Source organism: Macrobrachium rosenbergii, chromosome 32 (genome assembly GCF_040412425.1).
Source record: "Macrobrachium rosenbergii isolate ZJJX-2024 chromosome 32, ASM4041242v1, whole genome shotgun sequence".
Classification (NCBI taxonomy): domain Eukaryota; kingdom Metazoa; phylum Arthropoda; class Malacostraca; order Decapoda; family Palaemonidae; genus Macrobrachium; species Macrobrachium rosenbergii.
In genome coordinates, this window is record NC_089772.1 from 10,854,862 (window position 1) to 10,877,162 (window position 22,301).

At 37.6% G+C, this 22,301-nt stretch overlaps 1 protein-coding gene across 1 annotated transcript; it reads left to right on the plus strand.

Annotated features, from left to right (window-relative positions):
* The first annotated feature begins 440 nt into the window (after nt 1-440).
* Nucleotides 441-21,895, plus strand: LOC136855659 (uncharacterized). The gene is given in 18 exon segments (XM_067132872.1): nt 441-567; nt 3,295-3,378; nt 3,730-3,991; nt 5,760-5,828; nt 6,191-6,408; nt 9,181-9,384; nt 10,756-10,841; nt 11,804-11,950; nt 12,238-12,307; nt 12,560-12,661; nt 13,167-13,406; nt 15,700-15,896; nt 16,575-16,732; nt 17,979-18,136; nt 18,138-18,170; nt 18,490-18,571; nt 19,955-20,064; nt 20,856-21,895. Coding segments are annotated over 18 exon segments (2,370 nt in total). The 5' UTR covers nt 441-489; the 3' UTR covers nt 20,928-21,895.
* The last annotated feature ends 406 nt before the right edge of the window (nt 21,896-22,301 follow it).

Consider the following 22,301-nt stretch of genomic DNA (forward strand, 5'->3'; position numbering starts at 1 on the left):
CCTTCCAATTTTCAAGTATATAAGGAGTGATGTTGCTCCCCCATGCCTAGCTCCATGGATGTTCAAGGCCTAATAGTTACCTCATCTAAGTACTGGCCAGAACCAGCGTTGACTAACTTTGCTGATAAAATAGTTATTAGTACATGCAATGCTTTATTTTTGCATGTAGGTAAGTTAACTAACAATCGGTATACGGGCACTAAATGACATTAGTAACTAAACATTCATCTTATGAAAAATAATATGCATTAATCCCCAATATTTTCTCCAGATAGTGTAACCCTTTAAATGAATGTGACGCTGCCACCATCAGTAGATCACAACAAGGAGGTTAGCCCTTCTACCTAAAGAAATATGATCATAGCTTTCCTTTTGGTCACACTTCAGAAAGGTTAAGAGGGTAGAATTTTCTTCTTAGGAATCTGAAATGTGAAAAGTGCAGCTGCGGACTCGGGTTTATCTTATCTTCGTCTTATCTCAGTGGCAGAGATGAGGCTGTTGTGGACTCACCCCGATTGGTGTCGCATCCCGCTGTCTCTGTGGCTCTGCTCGCTGCTTGCTTCTTGTGTAAGTTCTTTTCTGATTCCTGCATGTGATGTCGCTTCTTTTGGTCACACTTCAGAAAGGTTAACGACTGTCTGGTTATATTTTATATTTTCTTCTTATTTTGTGATATCATTATCAAGAAATGTTTTGAAAAGTGCCCTTCTACCTAAAGAAATATGATCATAGCTTTCCTTATTTCCAGATAGCATGGCGACTGGAAAATTGATATATTGCTCATTCTGCTACATATATCCACATACGTATACTTACAAATACATTCAGTTAGATTTTTTGTTTGACGAGTTTGATAATATCATTTATGCCATTAGTTCTTAAAGGACAGATATAGAGTATTCATCCTACTGAAAATATTAATCAAGTTATCAAGTTTCCAGCATGTGTTTCGGTAGATTGGAAGCTATTGAAGTCAAGTTGTAAGCTTCACTAGATCAAGTTTTTATTGAGTTTCGACTAATCTTAATATTTCTGTGGCCCCGTCAGATGAGCCGCTTTTATGTAGTTTTGCAGCGGCTGTTTTTTTTTTTTTTTCATTATTCAAATGGAACCTGTCAGACGAAAGGTTTTTTTTTCTACCCTCGGGAGAAAGATGGAACGAAACACTCCATTACAGACGAGATCACCGGATTCTTTTTGTCGCTATCTTTAATGTCGGTAGAATGAAGTGCACGTGATTTTACCTGGGTGAACGGATGAGCTACAAAAAAAAACAAAATCCATGTCAGGTTTTTGTTGGCACCGAGGCTAATGGATATAGTGTGTCAACAATGAGCTGGCCTTTAAAGAGTCCAGTCCGGATTCTACAGCCTCTCTTCTAGAGTACAATGACTGCTTACAAGGCGCTGGATTTAGAATGGATGTACTCAGCAACGTCTTTGTCTCAACAAAATTAGTTTTTAATTGTCGAGGAACCTTGTCATACTTCATTAATTTTTTGACGTTATTGCAGTTTGTCGCTCGTGCGTACCATCCAGCCATAATTACCTGGTACATCTGGGAATCACCTTTTGTCTTGCTTCAAAAGGTCAATCGTCTGACAATACAAAACACCTGATTAGCGACAGTTTTACACACCTACATTCCAGGCCATCATGGGACGGAATGTAGGACTGCAGTCTAACTGGATCTTAAGTTGTATTAAGACTGCCAGAAAAGTAATCAACGTATCAGGGGATTGCAAAATGAATGGTCTTTTCCGTTGATCAGATGTAAATTTTCTGTAATTTTTTTTTATTTTTTTATTTCAGCGTCACTTTTCACCTCTAATTTATTTTCTACTTTTATGGAAAGGATTGAACGTACATTATTTACAGTTACAATATTTACAATATGGTTACGGTATACATCAACACATTTTACACAGGCATTTCTGTACATAAGCATAATCCCTCTAAACTGACAATTTACACATCTTGCTTTAGTTACTGGGTACTCAAAAACAGTAGTTAATATTCTCTTTTGTGAACATTTTATTTATTGTTTCTTTTACTTTTAATAGCCATCTATTATAACAAAATCTGCTGTTACCAAAGGCACCTGTTTCCCCTTTCGTATAACGTTTCTTAAATTTTAGAGAAATACTGGAAGGGCAACGAAGAATGTTAGAAATACCAAGTTTTTTATTTTTCATATATAAAGATTCGGTTGTTGAGTATATCCTAACCTTTTTTTGTGCGTTTTCTATTAAAATGTGCCTATTACATTTAAAGTAAAATGCTATTAATTCAAGTGCAGTCAACTGAAGCTACGATTCCAAAGAAAGCCTCACTGGAATATGGAGCCCATCTAGCGAAACCCACGAAGGGAACTAAGATAAATTATGTAAGAAAAGTAAACACTAGGGGTTCAGTACACTGTACGTAAGATCGCGCCTCGTCTTCATCAGTCTTTTAAAACTGGAAATAAAGAATGAAATGGCACAGTAAGATTGCACCAGTGCGACGAGAGGAACCAAGGGATACAGGAGACACCGAAATTTCTTGGGAACTTGAAACATCGCAAAGTAGTGACCGTGCACATTATCCTGAACACAGTCAGGCAGCAGGAATGTAGCATGTCATGAGGAAAGGATATTTACCTGTGATACACGTACCTGGAGGAGCAATATTCGCGGAGAACCGAAACCAGTGAACTTGAATGTTTTACAGGTGATTTGGGATCCTGACCCCTCACTACGATTTAACAGGAAGATGCGCAATATTGACTCCACCGTCACTGTGTGAGAGCTTACTTTCACTGGAATGGTATGGCAAGAAAATAAGTCAAAACTCTCTACATCCTTAGTAATTGGAGCGTATGAATTAAATCGTTTGACCAGTTTTAAACGATTGTCCGACCAATTGTTTTTCCCTCATTGAAAACGGTATGTAGAGAGAGAGAAAAAAAAGTTAACTTTAAGCAATTTGTATTCCTTTTTTTCTCTGCCGGGCCTGGTAGAATTTTGCTTAAATTAAGTGATCAAGATTAATGTTCTTAGCCAGAATTTGCGTGACGCAGACGATTTATAATTATCGGTTGGCCCATGTTTTCCGTTATAAACAAGAAATAAACAGCCATACCTACCTAATGATATTCCTATCGAATGTGTCAGAATGTTATGAGTACCGAACTAAAGAAATATACGGGGAAGCTACGCTTATTGCTTGGTAAAAGGGATTTCATTTACATGTGAAATACTGGATTGACTTTCTTGTGCTGTGTAAACATGAAAATAATAATCCTTATCCCCAGTTAGACGAAACCACCACCTCGGCCAAGACTAAAGAACTGGTAGAAGAGGGTCCTGCCGAGACGTTGTTTCTGGATCTGGAACAGGTATTTGGCGTCCCCTTCCTAAGTACAGAAAAAAATTGTGTTCATTTTCGTTTTCATGGTGGCGGGTTATCATTGATTATTCTAAATTACGTTAAACCACAAATAAAAAGAGAGAAACAGTTTCAGCCCTGAGTCAAATGAACTGAATGTATCAAATTATTCATGTTATTCGAGGTTGAAAGTGTAAATTTCATATTCAAATGTATTTCGCGAAGCGTGTCACAGCCTCGTCGCAAACCGCGACATCAGTAGTGTTTTTCAGTGAAGTAAATTAGTTTCTTCCAATAGAGCTGAAGTGGCTGGACATCATGAAGGAAAAGTAACTGTTTTTCCCCATTTTCTAAACGCTAGATCTTCATCCCTACCCTCCCGACCGTTCGAGACCAAGAGGAAAAGGGAGCTGTTCGCCACAACTTGCCTGTCGGAGTCAGCGAAGAGGCTCCGGGGATACTCACGATTGGAACGGAGAGTCCCTGGGAAAAGAACAAGTCTTCTGGCGACGCTTCGACTATGGAGGCGCCTTACGGCTCGTGGAAATCGCCCGTCAGCAGTGACATTGTGACTCGAGAAACCTATACGATAGTGGAGCCTCCTAAGGTAGATCCAATTACAGGTGAGATCATCTTATCAAGCAGCAGTAGTGGATGTTTAATTTTAGGGTGTGTGAAAGCCATTGTTATTCATATTTCATGTGAGCCTCGTTCATTTGGAACAACACAAAACAAGTACAAAAATGCGCCGAAGTTTCTTCGGCGCAGTCGAGTTTTCTGTACAGCGTATAATCAAGGCCACCGAAAACAGATCTATCTTTCGGTGCCAGTCACGATTATGGCTAGATTTAACCATAAATCCCATGAAACTTTAACAACGGCCCGGTGGTGGTATGTCTGATGATTGGTTGGTGGATGATCAAGCACGAATTTGGCAGATTTAGCCTCAGTAGTTTTTAATGAGGGCAAACAGAATAAAAGTGCGGAGGACAGAGAAAGGGTCGCAATAGTTTTGTTTGAAAATAACAAGATTGGTAAATGTAATGATCAATACGAACATATTTATTTATGTCATTTTTGACTCAAGAATAGTTTTTCAAACTGGGGCCTTGACAAGAATAAAGTGCGGACGGATAGCAGACTGTTACAAATTATACATTTCACAATTTTCCAGAAAACTAAGGTTGATTGAATTTCTTAACTAAAGAAAATAAGAAGCTTATTGTTCTTTGTTGATGCTTTTCTTTTCCCAGTGTGGTGATTAAGGGCATTGATACTGAAAATCCATCAACTCGGGGATAACTTAAAAACAGTTTCTAATCAGTTTAGTTCTTGTAAACAGTGTTTTTCTTCATTTTTTTATTTATTTATTTATTTAACATCCTTTTCTACGCCTGTTTTTTAATGGGGATTATATATACTAATTGAAACATGAAATGATATCAGGAAGGTTTAAGGTCATGAAGGGAGGAATGAAGTGAAGAAGGTTGAGAACCATTTAGCTAAAAAGACCATCGTTATCTTGAAAGAAACGTTCACTAATAACGTAAGAGAATATCCTCGTGTGAAAAAGTGAATTAGAGAAAATTAAAAGCTGAACTAATCAATAAACGATGAATTTATGGTTGAATGCCAAGAAAGAATATAAAGTGATAATTAGTAAGAAAAATAACGATGATGTCAAGAATATTGACTTTAATTAGGTCAGAAAGTGAAAATACAGTGAAGTCAAGCCACTTCCTATCAGATTATCAGACAGAGGAGAAATTTTTAAAAATGCCTTTGGGGCAGAAGAGTGGCTTGTAGCTTTGAAAAGTAAGTGTTTAGATTTCAGAGAGAAAAAACTGGAAAACCTAATCTAACCTGGGATAGCTCCTGAGAGAGAGAGAGAGAACACGAAGAATTATGTAACTGAACTTTCCAAAACATTTTTCGTGACCTATATCAGACGTCAACGCCCTCTGCATTAAATTTAAACCCCATAAAGACTTTTTAAGTATTACAAAATGTCATTCCAATCCTTTTCAGCATCCCAAAGCATTCTTTCAATTTTTATAGTAATCAGCAAAATTACCAACATTGGGCAATATTTTGTTTTTCTCTTGCCAACACCTAGCGAATAATATGGGTATATAAATGTTAGGGTCTGAAGATAGTATTGCAGTTTTCAAGGATTTTATAAACATTTTATTTTCTAATTGCGATTATTTTTTCCGCGCTAGTAGCAAGTTGAAACTGTCTTTGAACAAATGAAATGCACCAAGTTGCATTCTGCAATTTTGAGCATAACATTAACAAATCATTGAGGTTAATATATTAAAGTTACAAAGGACATTAGCTCAGCATTTTATTGACGTTGTTTCTAAGAACCTTAAACTATTTTCATCACAGGTAATGTATTCTGGAGTGAGCGGCTCGCCAGTGAAGGTGGTCGACATGCAGTTTTCCATTACAATCCAGGTAAGATTCATTTTTCTCGAAAGCGTCGCGCTGTCCTTGTGATTGCATTTTTGAACGTTGGAGCATCCACTGACAGCTACATCTTTTAAAACGTTCTTGTTTGCTGTTGTAAATAATATTATTGTGTCATCTATAAAAAAATTATTAAATATTGATTTAAGTGCGTATTTCTGCATTATAATAACTTTTCCACATTGCAAATGAAATTACTATTTGTTGACAAGTGACATGAGTATAACAGATGATTTCTATGAGTCAGGACTCATGTACTCGTAAGACAGACACCTTGGCAGGTCCAGTTAACGAGATCTTTCTACAACACAGTCTCCTTCCAATTACCTGCACCCTTCTCTCTGACACAGAAACAAAGGTCGTTGTGAGATGGACCCCGGAGAATTTCAACGTGCACACGATGGTGCACGAATATGGCGGGGGATCTTTCACCGTCTACAACAACACGCTCTTCTTCTCCAACGGCTATGACTGGGGGCTGTACCGTCAGGACGGCCCTGACGGTATTCCTAAGCTGTTAACAAACACTCCTTACAGAAGATTTGCTGATGGGTGCTACTGTCCCCGGGTAACAGAATCGTTCTCAGTCTTTTTCTAATGGAATGTTTTCGGTTATAATGATTTGAAGGGCAGATTTCAAAACCATAACTCCAGCTATCTCTGGGCTTCACACTCATCGCGATTAGCTCTTATTTTTCATTACTGTTACCTGACCACTCTTTATTTCTGTGGGCAAGCAGCTTTTGTAACTACTGCATGAGAAGGAATGTTACACCTAGACAGTCTAATTCAAAAACGATTGTTTAATATTAAGATTGATATTCGTAACTACTGCATGAGAGGGAATGTTACACCTAGACAGTCAAATTCAAAAACGACTGTTCAGTATTAAGATTGATATTCGACATTCATCCCGAAACAAGAAGCGTTCAAGGGATTTCTGTTTTGTCAATTCTGAATTTGTTGTATCCTTTTTACGTCGAAGGTCTCTCAAATTCTGCTATAAATGTAAACGGACAGATCGATTGAGGATGAGGACACGTGAAAGTGTCGTTCGTACCTTGATGTTTTATGTAGAAAAAGTTCCTGCCAGTTTTTTTGCTCTCCTGGTTCCCGTATACAAGGCAACTTTGGTTAAAATAAATGAAATCATAGCAAATGAAGAATAACAAAGTACACGTGAAATCTAGGTAGTTCTGGTTCAGGAACATACTGTGCTAACTCTGTTCTCGTCACTTTCACGTCATTTCACAAGCCATCGGTTGAGGAATAGCTGAAGTGAATGGCAGTATGGCCGTGGGGCGGTTGTATCTAATTTTGTATTCCAGTCCTCGTCATTTATCATGCGCAGGTCCATAGCTTCGTCAAGATGTTATATGAATGAGTTATTCAACTCCACATGACGGAAAAAAGTGTGCGCACGCGCTTGAAATAGTGGACTGGACACCCGGAAGTTATGTGGGTACGTAAAGGGTGAAACAAGAGGTCGTCTGTTCCAAGAAACATTACGTAATGACTCGAGATCAGAGCAACGAGGTGTATGTCGGAGCGCCGTTCCCACTGATGATTTTCTTCTTATATGGATTGACACTAAAACCCTAGAGATATTTTGGCTAGGGTTTACGTTTATGCCCCTCACGTATACGTGCGTATATACATACACAATCATATACACATGTATATGTGTGTAGTATATATGTATGTATATACATACACATATACGTATATGTATATTATACTGTATATAATTTGTATATAATTTGTGTGTGTTATTTGTGGTCTAAAGGACCGTTGTGCCGAAAGGCCTAGCAACCACTCCATTGTTTCTTTTTACTTGTGGCATTTGTCTTTATTTACATTTATATATATATATATATATATATATATATATATATATATATATATATATATATATATATACACATTTATATGTATGTGTCTGTATATTGCTTGTAATGTCAACTTCTTTCAGACCACAAATAACATACACCCAAGGAGGGCCCCTGTAATTTTACCATCTTGAAAATGGCAAACGATCCCTGATGCTCTTTTTTAGCTACTGACGTGACGGAACTCGGCGAATGTTTACATAAGAAGCGGTTTTGGCGATTGAAAACATACGAGGCGTCGTGGACTCTCGTTATGTGACGTTACAAAGGTTATGTGTTATGTAAACGTATTCTTACGGTACTGCAAGAAATATGTGCGAGAACTTGACAACAGTGTGAACTTATGAGGTATCGTAGACTGTCTAGGTGACTGCTGGTCAGGCATGTGTCCTAGAATTGTAAACATTAGTAGCGGAGAGATAAGTTCCTTATCAACGTTCCTTTTCCCCTTTGTAGCAGTGTTTCTGCTGCGGGTCAAAAAAGAAAAAAGTTGTGCTAGCAACGTCACCCACACAAGTATTTCCTGAGGACACCAGGGTGCTGTTATGTACAGTATGTTATGTATAGTATGTATATATATATATATATATATATATATATATATATATATATATATATATATATATATATATATAAAACACCATTTTCTTGACCCCAGCAGACTTTGGTGCTCGTTTACAAGTTGGTGTACTTTTGGGTGGTAGGCTGGGGAATAAACCATTGACCTAGAACAACGTGAACCGAGCGCTGCAACTCTCTAATATGCACATAGAGATCGTACTGTACATCCCCATTCGGTATTATATATGTATATATATATATATATATATATATATATATATATATATATATATATATATATATATATATATATATGTATATATATATATATATATATATATGTATGTATAATATATATATGACAGATTAATTCAGAATATTTTTATTTACTTTGATAAATATACAGAGCTTCTATTTCTTTGTGAAATTCATAATAGTTTTTTCTACACTTGGTTAGAGGATAGTTTATCAACCATAATTACATTAGAGGTACTCGTCAAAGAATCCTTACATCCCTAACCTGGTTTTGGAAGAGACATGAAGTGACTAAAATTTATCGTTTCGGTAACTTTTTCAGGATGTTGTAACAGATGCATTTGTATCTACTCGTAACTTTACGCAATTTGTGCTTTCTGAATCAGATACAGTTACTTTCATATTTCATCATTTATTTCACAAAAGAGAAACAAGTATAGAAAGCGATGCTTTATTAGAATAAAAGTCACCGTGTATGCTTTATTTATATCCATGACGCTTGCAGTGTTATTGAAAGTGAGGAGTGAGATTCCCAAGCAGATCCCCCTTTCCATTTATAAATAATTCCAATATTTGGGACGTTCCTTGTGTATTAGCTTATGAGCTGTGCTAAGGCTCCTTCCTCCTCCTCACAGCTGGACAGCCTGTTCCTGGTGGTAGAGGACCACGACCTCCTCCAGAAGGGCAAAGCAAAGGAACCAGAGAACGGCATTGTCATCGTGAATGCCAGGACAGGGGAGCAGAACGTCATCGCAGCTCACGCCGACTTCTTCTCCTCTCCTCGAGTCTCCCAGGACGGGAATTACCTCGTCTGGATTCAGTGGAATCACCCCAATATGGTAATAAAAAAACTTAAGTATACCTTAGTTTAACCAGACCACTGAGCTGATTAACAGCTCTCCTAGGGCTGGCCCCTCGAAGGATTAGATTTATTTTACGTGGCTGAGAACCAGTTGGGTACCTAGCAACGGGACCTACAGCTTATTGTGGAATCCGAGAAATGAATTTCTATCACCAGATATAAATTCCTCTTATTCTTCATTTGCCGGTCGGAGATTCGAACGCGCGGCCCGCACAGTGCTAGCTGAGAACGGAACCCACCTGCCCAATGAGGATTTTTCAATATGGTAAGATGCTCGGCCTTCAACACCTGCCGAAGTGACAATTGATAATAAAGAGTTCAGCGTTAAGCCATAAATAAGCAGTCGTAACTTAAGTGAATGGACTTTTCTGTGGAATGTGACCTCTGTCAGTCTGAAAGCTTGCGGAAATATTTATAACTTATGATGCAGTCTTTACAGTAGTCTGAGGATTACTTATGGTGTCGTCAGATCATTAGTGTAGTAGTATACTCATAATGTATTTATGAAGAATTATAATGTATTTTAAGGAAAAGGAAGTATGTTACATACATTAAGTAAAGTGGTGAGTAAGACAGTGTTCTTATTATTTTGTCTTCATGGAAACCTGAGTTACCCATCAGTGCACAAAAAAGAAATAAATAAATAAAAAAAAAAGAATAAGGAAATAAAGCACTCCAGCCTAAGACTTTCGAGATTTCATTTTATTACTGTGAATTGTAATTCAAAACGTAACATATTTAACCTTCGTATAGTTCTTAGACTTTACATCACATGAATACTCAAATTCGCATTTTTCATAATTCAAAGTCTTTTGCAGGACCAATGTTGTTGCATCTCCGTCTCGTATGCGTTAAAAACAAGTACAACTTGCGCCGAAGTTTCTTCGGCGCAGTCGAGTTTTCTGTACAGTATATAACAAGGCCACAGAAAGTAGATCTATCTTTCCGTGGTCTCGGTATAATGCTGTATGAGCTGCGGCCCATGAAACTCTCAGCCGGCAGTGGTGGCCTGCCCTACATCTTTGCCAGAAGCACGATTATGCTAATTTTAACCTTAAATAAAATCAAAACTACTGAGGCTAGAGGGCTGCAATTTGCTATGAATGATGACTGCAGGGTGGATGATCAACATACCAATTTGCAGCCCTCTAGCCTCAGTAGTTTTTAAGATCTGAGGGCTGACAGAAAAAAGTGCGGACGGACAGACAAAGCCAGCACAGTAGTTTTCTTTTCAGAAAACTAAAACACCAAGCATGTTTAAATAATTTTTTTTTTAACGAATAAGATTTTTGTTTCTTAAATGATATCGTGTAATACTAAATATCTACATTTTATCCTCGACTTTCAGCCATGGACAGAAACTCGCATGTTTGTCGCGGAGATCGTAGATGATAAAGGGAGGCTCACCATCGTCAAGTACTTTCAGCACGGGAGGTAATATCGTTTCGCAGCATTAGCTGTTTGTTGAAGCATTTCGAGGGCTAATGAATGCATGTTGAAATCTAAATGACGATCCTGATTTCCTGGCTCTGTGCTGACCTGGGTATTAGGCCTATTTATAATGTATGATGTAATATAGGACAGCTGTAAAAAAAAAAAAAAATCTTGGTATTTTAGAAAAATAGTGAATCGTGACGAAGCTAAAGAGTACTCGAAGGGAAATATGATGAGCAACACAAATCATAATTGTATCTGATTTGCTGGTTTCTTAAAAACCGCTTTAGAACTTCCTTTAATTAAAAATCTGTGTATGTTACTTTGAAAACACTATAGGAGTCTGACTAACATTTTATGGTGTTTGCCGATACTAAGCTAAAATAACCATTTTAAAATGTAGAAGTACTTGGAAGAGTAAAGCCCAAATTATTTCATGACTGAAAACAGTTTATTCATAGAGTATAAATTGCAAAGCAAAAATACAAGAGAATAACAAGGACACGAATTTTTGGTCTTTAATGAAAGTGCAATGCATGTACAGTTTGTTTATATTTCCGGTGAATAACAATTTTAAAGCAGCCTTAATTTTTGGTTTAAATTGCAATGGATGCTATCAAAGATAAGCTAGAATGATTTTATTCTGAAAATCATATAGCTCTTGTTTTCTCTAAATTTTTTTATTATTTTACTTATGTTTTTCTGTCGATATGACCTTGAATTAAGCACATTTACACAAGTAACACCAGCGTCTTCATTGGAGCCAAACATAAGCACAGTACAGTATAATACTGAATGACTAGTATCTTTCGTCTTCGAAGCAAGCTAAATTTACTGATATCTATTTGACTCTGTCCTTTGCTACGATGTAGTCTGTGAGAGCTCTTTAGGACCAGTTAGAACTCCCGAGTATAATCAGATGTGAGAAGATTTGACATTCGCGAAATTCTCTTTCTCAGCAGCATGATGACGCCTTCGTTCAACCAGAACAACGAGATCTTCTACGTGCACGACTCCACCGGGTGGTGGAATCTGTACAAGGTGAACAGAAGAGGCTTCGAGATCAACCTCACCAACCAGTCACAGGAAGTTGGCTGGCCCATGTGGCAGTGAGTAGGCGGGGGATTTTGGTCGTGTCATTCAGTGCCTAGTGTTGATGAATGCATCACTGTTTGTTTGGCATATTTTTTCATGACTGTTAACGCTGTTTTTTTCAGTTATTTCTTATTTTAGTTTTATTAGTTCCACTTTTTAAGTATTAACCCTTGGATTACTGTCTTTATATAGGTTATGCTTAGTTTTTTGACAGAGATAGAAAACGACCCTCAAGAACAATATTTTAATTTTGAATTACTTATACTTTACATTTACTAAAAGTGGTCATTTTTTTTCTCAGGTTTGGTCGTCAGGCCTACGACGTGAATCCTCGCATTGGACACGATGAAGTGGTCGCCATTTGTGGAAATGTAAGTTTAATACTTTTCCCTTATTTACACCCCTCCCCAAACATAATAAACATTCAGCTATTGAGAATAAGTTTACTTGACTAACTATTGAAATTCTTTTATACAAACTGTCTTTTTTCATCTCGGATAATTTAGTGTTGATAACACCAACACCCAGCTTTTTATGAGTTTCTGCATTCTTGCTCTAGCAGTGAAATCAACGCTGGTGAGTGAAATACCAGCACTGACCAACATTGTTTTCCTTATTCGTAGGACCTGACAGTGATTGACTCGATCAAACTCGAAAAGAGAATCCTCCACACTGGGTATTCAACGTACAGTCTTGGTGTTGTGTACGCTTTGGACGGCAAAAAGGTAAATCCATTTTAGAAGTTTACTGGTGTAACTTGACAGCAGCACTTTGACAGCTTGGTGCTGCAGGTGTTCAAAGAATAAAACTTAGATGTTTGCAAAATGCCGATGAATGCAATCAGGTCTCACCATTTTAAATGCACTATTATGTGATCTTTTCAGAAATGTCATGGTTTATTATGTAACCATAACTTTCATTGTATTGATTGGGACATGCGGTGCACTGTAGGCATTACTTAAGGTTCATAGTGCAACTGCGAGGTTTTCCTCCTGTTACACCTTTCAAACCTTTTACTGTCAGTTTCTGTTTCAGCGCTGAATGGCCTCCTAGGTCCCAGTGGTTGGCCTTTGACCTAAACTCTATATTCATTTTCAGTTCGTTTCACTGTTCATCGTAGATAGCAAACAAAATATCCACCAATAGTCAAATACTATGAAAGCTGTTCGGTAGTAATAGTTAAAAGTACTGCTAAATGCACCTGTTGTAAACGTGTGAATCAATCAACAGGTGTTCGTCGTGGCAGGAGACGAGATGAGGCCCTTCAGGCTGATCGAAGTTGACCTAGACACGGGAGGAGTCAGGAGCCTCAGGCAGCTCCTAAGAGACGCAGACGCTCCTTCGTCTCCATCATTGTCCTCGCCTCCCTTGCACCAGTTGGTCGATCCAGGATACATCTCGATAGCGAAGCAAATCCAGTTCCCTACGACGCAAGGCGATTTCGCTTACGGATATCTCTATTTACCGAAGGTTTGTTAGTAATGCTTAAAGTTCAGGCCAAGTATACACACATTCATCTTGGTTTTGGATGGGTTAGTTCCCAGCCGAGTGGTGTTTTTGACATTTGTCGTAGATGGGAATTTATCGTCGCCGCCAAATTTAAAATAAGGGGTTCGTGTCTAGTGTGATTTCTCTGTTACTGTCACAGGTTCTTTTTAAATAAAGTCTGACTAGATGGACAACTTCATGCTTTGATCAAAGTTAAAGTGTAATAATGAACGTGGAATTTTATGAATCCTCTTGCCGATAACCTAAACACCTTAAGATTCATTTAGTGAAAATTTAAAATTAATGTATCAACGTGTTGATTTACGTATCCTTTATGTTATTTTCTCGTATACTTGAGTGAGTGCGGTAATCAATGCAGCAGGTGTTTTGAAGTTCCAGTATAGTGGGAAGTTTAAGATCGTAATGAAAGGCATCTATGTTTTAACACAAGCTGAGTGTAGTTTTTCACTAGCATGTGCGGAGTGTAAACCTTATTTGGAAAACTTGAGCTTCGTTGATTCAGCGTACTCTTACGCCTGAGAATCTTTGTAACAATATATATATATATATATATATATATATATATATATATATATATATATATATATATATATATATATATATATATATATATGTGTATGTGTGTGTGTGTGTGTGTGTGTGTGTGTGTGTGTGTAAATCTTTATATATTATATATATATTAGTGTCCAAGTCACACCCATTCAGGTAAAGGAGAAAGTTCGTCTGATCTTCCAGCTACAAAATCGAGAGCAGTCACACCATTTAAAAGCGCAAGAAAACTTAAGAAAGACGTTAAATGAAGAAGTGATGATATATCTGATTTCGTGGAATTCAGAGATGAGGTTCAAGAGAAAGGCTTCGCGTTTCTTTCTAAGTGGTCATCCAGAATACATCAAGATGTTGACATATTTGATGGTTTTTCTTTGTTTTTTCAGAAGTATCTCTATATTTTCACATGTCTTTAGTTCCTGGGCCAGTTCACCGAATGGTTTGGGTGTCGTGGATTCGTGGGTCCATTTACATCTTTGTTGCATCTTTGCTCCATGTATGTATATTGACCCATGCTACTATTTGTAGCTACATTTAATGTGGTACATGGCCCGAGGTTTCCTACTTACTATAATTGCGATGTAGGTCAAAACATTGGTGAGTGAAACTACCACTCGGGAATTCGTTCATATTAGATTAGTTATCTAAATTGACAGGCCTTGTAACTTCGTTGGTAAGTAATGTTATACAATATAGAATATTATAAATTGCGTAAGTTTAATCTTGTGATTAGATGATCGTGTAGCAGCGTTATGTGTTTCGAGATGATTCTTCGGAAGAGCTATATTTTTCAGGTGATAATTAACGATTCTCACAACATTATTATCTTATCTGTCATGTTTAGTTCATAATTATTTCTTGTAGGTTTATCACTTCTTCAACGCTATCAATTTTCGCTGCTTTGAAGTCAAACCATTAGCGAGTTTTGTTTCGACCTGTTAAAACCCATTCATTAATTTCTTTTCTATTCAGCCTTTCAAGGCAATTTCCACTTTTATCTCGGGTATGTTATCTCAGACATTTTGCCTATAACGTCGGAAAACTGCTAAACTAGAATAACTGATATAGGTTCCAGATCACTGCCATTCGGTATTCTTCTTGTTGAGTTTTTACCGCAAATTACTCCACTTTCAGTTCGCGCATAATTTTATAAAAGTGAGCTAATTCCAAAAGCATTTTTTGTGCGTGTACAACCTCATTCCATTCTAAGTCTTGTATCACAGACTCGTGTAGTGCTGGGTCAAGTACTGCCTCAAGGTTCAGTATTAGTGTTGCACACTAAGACTAGAGAGAGAGAGAGAGAGAGAGAGAGAGAGAGAGAGAGAGAAAATTGTAGGAGCTTATTATCAGAGGTGTAGAGAGAGAGAGAGAGAGAGAGAGAGGATTGTAGGAGCTTATTATCAGAGGTGTAGAGAGAGAGAATTGTAGGAGTTTATTATCAGAGGTGCAGAGAGAGAGAGAATTGTAGGAGCTTATTATCAGAGGCGTAGAGAGAGAGAGAGAGAATTGTCGGAGCTTATTATCAGAGGTGAAGAGAAAGAAAGAATTGTCGGAGCTTATTATTCAGAGGTGAACTCCATCATTCGAGTGTCCCTTTCATGTCAATCCTGTCTGATCATGTAACAGAAAACAGAGCCTTCGTCTGCAACGCAAACTTTTCTATGTAACAAAGTTCGTGAAGGACGACTATATTCTCCTTTTTCAGAACAAGGATTACACGGCTCCTGAGGGCACAAAGCCACCATTATTGGTCAAGGCTCATGGGGGACCAACCTCTGCCGCTTCGAGGGTTATCAACCTTACGTACCAATTCTTTACTTCCAGAGGATTCGCTATTTTGGATGTAGACTATAGGGGGAGTACCGGGTACGGAACCCTCTACAGGAACAAACTCCATGAAATGTAAGTCTTCACTCGCCTTCTGGTCCCTTCTGTGAAAACCATTATCTGACAGGGGAACGTATTCGAGAAAAGCCAAATCTACCCAATTTTTTTTTTTTAAAGAAGGCTAAGTTTTCTATATTTACCAGACTGTTTTTTCATTGTTTTTTCTTTATTACCATATAATCTTTTTATTCAGAGAAGCACATTAGTTGGTAATATGCGATGAAAGTTTTTTCGCAATCCCTTGACTCATTTTAGGAAGAATGTTTTTCAGATAAATAAGAGTTAATTTTTTCCCATTCTTTACGCCCCCCCCTAAAAAAATATGAATTATGAAAAACTTCTGCATGAAAACATCAGTTACAGCATTCGGTCAACGCAGAATACCGCGTTAGATCATATCAACGCACCGTGAAATAGCTCACCAGTGCCATAGGTCACGGAATGCATTCCCATACTTGAGACCTGCAACTGATTTTAATTTATAAGTTAAACCTAACCCCTCCTGCCGTTGTTAGTAACGCACATTCTACCTACATACCTCTGAAACCTAAAGTACTGATCAAAGTTAAAGACTGTCTTGTTTAAGTATTTTTATCATCGTTATATTCGGTACAGAAACGAATATAAGAATTATCACGGCTACTTGATTGTGTTGCCTTCCCGTTACAGTTATCAATGATTTTGTTTTTTGAGGTGGGGAGTTTATGACGTGGCTGACGTGTTGGCTGGCTCAGAGTACCTGGTGAAGGAAGGCCTCGTTGACCGAAATATGCTGTGTATAGATGGCCATTCCGCTGGAGGCTACACCACCCTCTCGGCTCTGACCGTCACCGGCTCACCTTTCAAGGCTGGTTAGTAAACGAAGTGAAATTAGGAGTTTCATTAGGAAACAAGTTTCATGTTGAAATTATAATCTCTCTCTCTCTCTCTCTCTCTCTCTCTCTCTCTCTCTCTCTCTCTCTCTCTCTCTCTCTCTCTCTCTCTCTTCGTTGGCTGAGTCGGTTGAGCTTCAGACTGTCACTGGATGGGCCGGAGTTCAATTCCCCTGGCCGGCTGATGAAGAGTTAGAGGAATGTATTTCTGGTGATAGAAATTCATTTCTCGCTATAATGTGGTTCGGATTCCACAGTAAGCTGTAACCAATTGGTTCTTGGCCACGTAAAATAAGTCTAATCCTTCGGGCCAGCCCTAGGAGAGCTGTTAATCAGCTCAGTGGTCTGGTAAAACTAAGGTATACTTCTCTCTCTCTCTCTCTCTCTCTCTCTCTCTCTCTCTCTCTCTCTCTCTCTCTCTCTCTCTCTGTGTGTGTTTACAGTATGACAACAAATCGCATTTAGATGAGAGGAGGCAGAATCAGATTTCAGATTCCAAATTAGAACAGGTTTTAAATGTTGTTCATGTTAATAATGTCATGGACTTTTAAAAGATATTAAAATGTTTCAATGTTCAAACGTTTTTGTGCACTTGATTGTAAATGATTACTTCACTGCAGCCTAAGTTTAAACCATTCTTTCACGGCACTGAATAGCGAAACGGTCCTCGTGCCATGTCATCAGACCAAACTTTCGTAAAGAAAATCAAATGGAGAATCAATCACTTCATCGAGTTTGATATTTATTTTGAAATTCTGCTAAACACCTGAGACACTTTGATAATTCCAATAAGAATATTCTACTTTAGCAAGCGAAGGGAAGCCTACGCGCAGCACCGTTATGAAGCTACGTTTCTAGTGCATGTGCATGTACAGTGTATTTCAAAACGTAAGTCATAATCTTCTAAGGTTTAGTATGGCAGTGGTTCTTAACCAGGGGTGCGAAGCCGGTTCCTAAGGGGTGCGAGGATGCCTATGAATAATTAAAGCAAAATATATTTTTATATACGCATTTTATTTTTTCTGCAAAAATAAAAATAAAATATAAACAAAATAAACAATAATAAAAAAATAATGATAATAATAATAACACTTATTATAATTATTATTGTCATTTATTTCAGCAATTCAGGGGTGCGAGAACTGACTGCCGATTTGAAAGGGGCACATACATTGAAAAAGGTTAAGAACCACTGGTTTAAAGGCATATACCTTCGTCTTGTCAGGTGCGAGTTACTACGGCATCTCGGACCTGGAGCTTCTGGCGACAGACACGCACAAATTCGAGAGCCAGTACATGGAGGGTCTGGTGGGGAACATGGAGGAGTACAAGGCCAGATATGCCGCGCGGTCCCCCCTGAAGAATTCGGAGAAACTCGATGTTCCCCATGATATTCTTCCAAGGAACCGAGGATAAGGCGAGTGAAAGGAAAGGGTTCGTTAAACTTATTTATCTCCCATCTGCCGCAGTTGTTAAATCATCTTTGTGAGGTTTATGTCTTTTACAAAATAATGTTTCTATGTGATTTTTTATCGTGGTAGATTACGCACTTTGGCTTGCCAGTGGTGTTTTTAAGTTTGGAGTGGAGTTCTGTAACAGATTTTATTTCTTTCCAGACACTCGTATTGATCATTATATTTGATTGGTTAGGTTTTACATGTATGTGCGTCGTGTTTCTTGCATGGAAGAAGAAAATACAAATGTTGATGGATTTCCATTGTTTTCCCATTGGACAGATCGTTCCACCAAGCCAAGCCCGTGGAATGTATGAGTTAGTCAAGGGGAAGGGGCTTCCCACTGCATTCCTCTTGTTCGAAGGTAAGACCAAATACGGTATTCCTTGGCTCCTTTTTTTTTTCTTTTTTAGATTAATAAGCAAGTTGCATATTTTAAATCATCGTTTTATCCCTGTTCAATCATTCTGCTGAATTGTTCATTGTTTAATTGCTTGTTAGTTTCCTGTAAAAGAAAATTCTTGAGATGGCTCTGTCAGTCCGTCCGCACTTTTTTTGTCCGCCCTCAGGTCTTAAAAACTATTCAGGCTAGAGGGCTGCAAATTGATGTGTTGATCATCCACCCTCCAATCATCAAACATACCAAATTGTAGCCCTCTATCCTCAGTTGTTTTTATTTTATTTAAGGTTAAAGTTAGCCATAATCGTGCGTCTGGCAACGATACAGGACATGCCACCACCGTGCCGTGGTTAAAGTTTCTTGGGCCGCGGCTCAACAACATTATACTGAGACCACCGAAAGATAGCTCTATTTTCGGTGGCCTTGATTATGTGCTGTACAGAAAACTCTATTGCGCCGAATAAACTTCGGCACATCTTTTACTTGTTTATATTATTGATACGTATTGAGATTTACCCCCCAACATTCTCTTGTTCTGTTTACCACTATTTAGTGACTGCTGAGTTTTATCACCTAATATTCAGGTGATTGTTGCTTGTGGTGTTGGGCACTCTACGTTTGTTCTGAAAAGAATCCCTAAATGCTTAGTAGTGTTTCCCTGGGTACCGTGACTACCAAGGTGGCCCTGTTATTCATGAAGAGTACATTCATAGTTACCCACTCCACTTGATTTCTTGCTTTGCATATCTCATAGGTTTTCTGAACGCATCTGACAATAGTTGTTAAATGTCACTTCCTGCCGCAGTTGTGTATATTTAGCTAGCCAGTGTGCACTGTCCCTGCCTCTAGTTGGCATTGGGCTTAAATGTTATTTATAGGCCGCAGACGTTAAAGGAAAATTCTATATAATATATATATATATATATATATATATATATATATATATATATATATATATATATATATATATATATATATATATATATATATATATATCCTCTTCTTCGTTTTAACGTGCTTTTATACCCATTTTTATATGGGGTAAGCACAGTGTTCCTTCTTTATATATATATATATATATATATATATATATATATATATATATATATATATATATATATATATATATACATATATATATATATATATATATATAATATATATAAACAGATATATATATATATATATATATATATATTATATATATATAAACAGACTTGTTTTCTTAAAGAACTAACAACACTTCATTGCATTGCTTTCACCATGCTTGTTGCTACTCCTTGAATCACTGTTGAATACCGTGGAATATACTTACTGATTTCCTCTTCGCGTTCCTGAAATCCTCAGGGGAAGGCCACGAGTTCGTCCGAAGTGAAAGCCAGAAAAAATCGTTGGAGGGCGAGATCTTTTTCTTCGCGAAGATATTCAACATAACGCTGGGAGACATCACTTCTGACGTAAGTATTGGGAAAACGGATCTGATCTTCCGTTCGGATGGCTGCAGAATGTGACATTGGTCCCATATCTCATTCTGTGTTCTGAATTTGTTAGTGTTCGCTTCCGGTTGAAATTTTAGTGATCAGTCCTTGGTGTAAATTTACGTATGGACTTGGAGTCTGCATTACTTCCTTATTATTATTGTTATTTAAAAAATACTCATAGTAGCATGGGTCTTGAAATGGGGAAACAGATTCCCAGTTATGCATATATGTACATAATATGTTTAAAGATAAATCTGTACAGAGAGCTTTCTGGAATCTGTTCGTTTCCCCTTTTCAATCAGACGGGAATCGAACAGATTCCCGAAAGCTCTCTGTACAGATTTATATTTGTTCCTCTATTATTATTATTAGTTTTATTAAACAAAATGGCAGTTTCAACAGCATTTATTTTATATAGTAAACGCTCAGTTCGTCCTATCAATTGCTTTTCTTGCGCTGGAATGGTTGCAAGCAATTGGCTGATATTCATCTCCGGCACCCCACCGGAAATGAATATTGGTCAATTGCTTGCAACCATTCCAGCGCAAGAAAAGCAATTGATGAGACGAATTGAGCGTTTACTATATAAAATAAATGCTGTTGAAAATGCCATTTTGTTTAACAAAACCTGTATTAAAGAAGGTCTTTTTCCTAATATTATTATTAGTATTATTACACCAATGAAGGATATTATCCTTTATAAGGATAATATCGTGAAACAACAAATTTTTCGTTTCCATGTAGTTAATTCATTTCTCTTGTGACAGATCTTCATAGACAACCTGGACAAATGGCGAAACGAACCAAAATACACTATTCAGAAGATAACGCTTCAGTGACAGAGGATAACGCTCCAGTGACAGAGGATAACGCTCCAGTGACAGAGGATAACGCTTCAGTGACAGAGGATAACGCTCCAGTGACAGAGGATAACGCTTCAGTGACAGAGGATAACGCTCCAGTGACAGAGGATAACGCTTCAGTGACAGAGGATAACGCTCCAGTGACAGAGGATAACGCTTCAGTGACAGAGGATAACGCTCCAGTGACAGAGGATAACGCTCCAGTGACAAAGGATAACGCTCGATAATGCTTCAGTGACAGAGGATAACGCTCCAGTGACAAAGGATAACGCGTCAGTGACAGAGGATAACGCTTCAGTGACAGAGGATAACGCTCCAGTGACAGAGGATAACGCTCCAGTGACAGAGGATAACGCTCGATAACGCTTCAGTGACAGAGGATAACGCTTTAGTGACAGAGGATAACGCCTCAGTGATGTCGAGCCTCCGCAAAATAATGAATGGCCAGCAAGATGTACACTCTCCTTTATGCTGTCCCGCACAAGAAGCAAAAAAACCAGATTTTTATTTGAATGTTTATGCTAGGAAAACATTTAGTAATATAAATGAAGAATGACGTATGATTATACTGATCTTTGAATAATTAGGTGCAGCTTTAATTCTGCAGTTAGTAAAACGAATTGTAAAAATTTAACAAGGAGCATTTTACTCTTGAATGCTTTTTCACCAAAGAGTATGCAAGAACGAAAGTGTTAAATACAAAAAGTGACTCTTGCTGCGCAGCTAGAATTCATCAAAAATTATTTTATAGGAGAAATTATTAGCCAAAATGATATTACTCAATATCAAGGTCTGATAAGTAATTTTTGTTTTATGAATTCACCAAGAACAAATTAGATATAAGGAAAAGGCAAGCCTAACTTCTAATTGCAGTTAATTGTATGAAAACTCAAACATAACCGAATAAAAATAAAACCTTGAAAAAACAAAAATAAAAAATAAAATACTTGTGAGAAATTACAAAGATTTCATGACATAAAAGGGTGGTCCAGAATAGCAGAAATCAATTTATTTTTAAATTTCACTAAATAGCCATATGGTGAGTGGCTGTTGACGAACGAAATCCTTCATGAAGCAGGTAAGTTCAGTTGCAGTATTAACAAATGTAACAGAATAATTAAACAATCGAATTAAAACTCGTGCATAACCTGTTATTTATGAGTGGTTGTTCTCCTTGCATCAAATGGCACGAGGGTTCATCATTTTCAGTTTTCCGTAAACTAATTGTGTGCCGGCTTTGTCTGTCAGTCCGCCCTCAGATCTTAAAAACTATTGAGGCTAGAGGTCTGCAAATTGGTATGTTGATCATCCACCCTCCAATCATCAACCTTACCAAATTGCGGCCCTCTA